Source organism: Sinocyclocheilus grahami, unplaced genomic scaffold (assembly GCF_001515645.1).
Source record: "Sinocyclocheilus grahami isolate Dianchi unplaced genomic scaffold, SAMN03320097.WGS_v1.1 scaffold979.1, whole genome shotgun sequence".
NCBI lineage: Eukaryota > Metazoa > Chordata > Actinopteri > Cypriniformes > Cyprinidae > Sinocyclocheilus > Sinocyclocheilus grahami.
In genome coordinates, this window is record NW_015506158.1 from 457,211 (window position 1) to 459,872 (window position 2,662).

General features: G+C 33.8%; 1 protein-coding gene across 1 annotated transcript in view; it reads left to right on the forward strand.

Moving 5' to 3' along the window:
- Positions 1–1,478, forward strand: part of LOC107565074 (CDK2-associated and cullin domain-containing protein 1-like) — a 7,108-nt gene extending 5,630 nt beyond the window's left edge. Inside the window, exons 7-8 of the mRNA XM_016250260.1 lie at positions 487–625; positions 702–1,478. Of these exons, the coding sequence (XP_016105746.1) occupies positions 487–625; positions 702–741 (179 nt within the window). The 3' untranslated portion in view covers positions 742–1,478. The remainder of the gene's footprint in view (positions 1–486; positions 626–701) is intronic.
- Positions 1,479–2,662: the final 1,184 nt, after the last annotated feature.

Sequence of the window (2,662 nt, forward strand, 5' to 3'; positions counted from 1 at the left end):
ACAGACAGACACAGACAGACAGATGGACAGACAGACTCAGACAGAGACAGACAGACACAGACAGATAGATAGACAGACACACACATATAGATAGACAGACAGACACAGACAGATAGACAGACAGACAGAGACAGACAAACACAGACAGAGACAGACAGATAGATAGACAGACACACACAGACAGATAGATAGACAGACAGAGACAGACAGACAGACACACACACACACACACATATAGATAGACAGACAGACAGACACACACATATAGATAGACAGACAGATGGATAGATAGATAGATCGCGTTTCAGTTGTTCTGAATGCACAATAATCACAAGTCCGTTTGTAAAAAACAAGTTAAAATGGTTGTCAAGCCAACAATTTCCACTTCTAACATATTTCTTTTTAAAGTTTAAGTAGTGCATTTTAAGTCAAGATGCATTCTGTTAGGATGTCAGTTCAGATCTTATGTGTGTGTTTTTCTTGTAGACTGGGTTCCTCTTGCTCCGGCTCTGTTCTCTAGATTCATTCCTCAGATCGATCCTCCTGCTCTCGAATCTCAGCTCCCGTATTACGCGGCTCAAGATAAAACACTGCAGATGGAGCTTTCTCAGAACGGCTTCTCCAGGTACCGCTGTCCGCAAACCTCAGGCTGTATCTGTAAATGATGTTAAATCACACGACTGACTTCAGCTGTTTCACAGGGGCGATCAGTCGCGGAAGCGAGCGAGTGAAGAATCGTGACAGCGAAGTGGATTTATACACGACTTCGGTGACACGCCTGTGATTACGATTACACTCGCCGACAAGCTGCTGCAATTTAAGCCTTCGTAATTCATCGAAAATCACTTCACAGCAGACTTGATCTTATACAGAGATGCTTCATCTCTTCATGCAGTCCTTTGGGAATTCTCGGTTATTTGGAGGGTTCACAAAAGCATTACACAACTACACAAACATGAGCATCGTCTCTACGGTCTTTGTGGGATTGCCTCTTTTCTCTTGCTGTGATTAGCTTCACAGTATTCATCATATTTCCAGGTTGATGTTTTGAAGCGGGCTGTTGTTTTCTCTTTCTCCTCATTTTTCCTTGCTTTGTCGTTCAGAGAAATCATCCGGTTTGCTGTGATTTCAGAAAAGATGGTAACGTGATGAATGAAGGTATTCAAAATCCAGATTCTTATTCTTGAATTGTTTTTATTTTAGGATCACTACTGTAGTTTTAAACAGTTTTAGTTGATGCGTGATGACCATTTTACCTAATAATAACGTGCCTTTGGCTGTTCGCCGTCTTTTTCCTTTTTAAGTGAAATGTAAAATGCAAGTCAATCATTTATTATGACAGCTGTTGATTTTTTGTCAAAAAATTGAATCTGGAACCACAACAGTTTGTGAAAAACAGCACAGATAAAGGACATCTGGTGTGATATAAAGGGCTGCTAATAATTTATCTGGAATAAACTCATGACACTGAAACAAGAATTGTGTGTAATAACTTTCATTAAGTCACAGCGGGCCAATGGTCAAAGCCTTTCTCAGATTTTGCTAGGAGGATTCAAATGTGTTGATATTAGGCTCTGTTTGTTGTGACACAAAAAACTCTGAATTATCTAAATCAAATGCTTAAAATGTGCACTGAAAAAATAGGTGTAGGATTTCAATTAAAATTGCTAGTACATTTCACAAATAATTGCAAAGAAACAATGAATTACAGTAAATGTGATTTCTTTTATTTTTTAGAAGTAGTTAATATGTTCTTGTAAAATGTACCAGTGTTATTGTAGTATTATTGAAGTGCTATTATAGTTTTTATTAATATTTTGAATCTTTTTTTATATTTTCCATTTTCATTTAATTTTAGTGAAAGTTGTAGTGTTTTTGTTGTGTATTTTTTGTCTTTTTTTAGTAGTTTTTTACATGTATATATAGTTTTATTTCAGTTTTAGTTATTTTAGTATATGAAGTTAAATGAAAAATGTTTCCTTGCCAACTAGCTGAAATACATTTTCTAAATATTTTGTTTTATTTCAGTTAATGTTTATTTTATTTCATGTAACAATGTTATTATGATTTTAATTTTAGTTTCAGTTTTACAACTTCAAAAGTGTACATGCATTTTTGTACATTTAATGAAAATGGCATTTCCTTTTTTTCCATAGAAAACATTGAAATATCAGGAATTGTTATAATTATTATTTCCAGGCCTGAATGAATAAAATCATTTAGTTAATCTGTGAATGTGAATTTTTCTACTAGTGCTCAGAACCCAATTTTTATTAGTTGATCTTTGTGAGTGCAATTTTGTTAGAAATTATTATTAAAAATCCATATCTAGTTACCAAAAATAACTGGAAAGATATTCATTGTTCCAAATGTGTTCTGATATTCACAGGACTCTAAATATCTATTTGATCTTATGTTTTCAGAGGAATTCTGTTTGTAGTGGAACAAAAATCTTTTTAAAAAATAAAACAAAAAACCTGAGGTTAAGACATAACAACAATCTCATCTCTGATTGCAGTATAAATTCAATATCAATATGAAATCAGTGTAGACATATTATGAATTATGTATCCATGCATGCTTAAATAATTTCTACAAGTAGGCATGATATTTATTCAGAAACGTAAGACTAATTTGACGAAAGCTATTCTGCTTTTTTTTT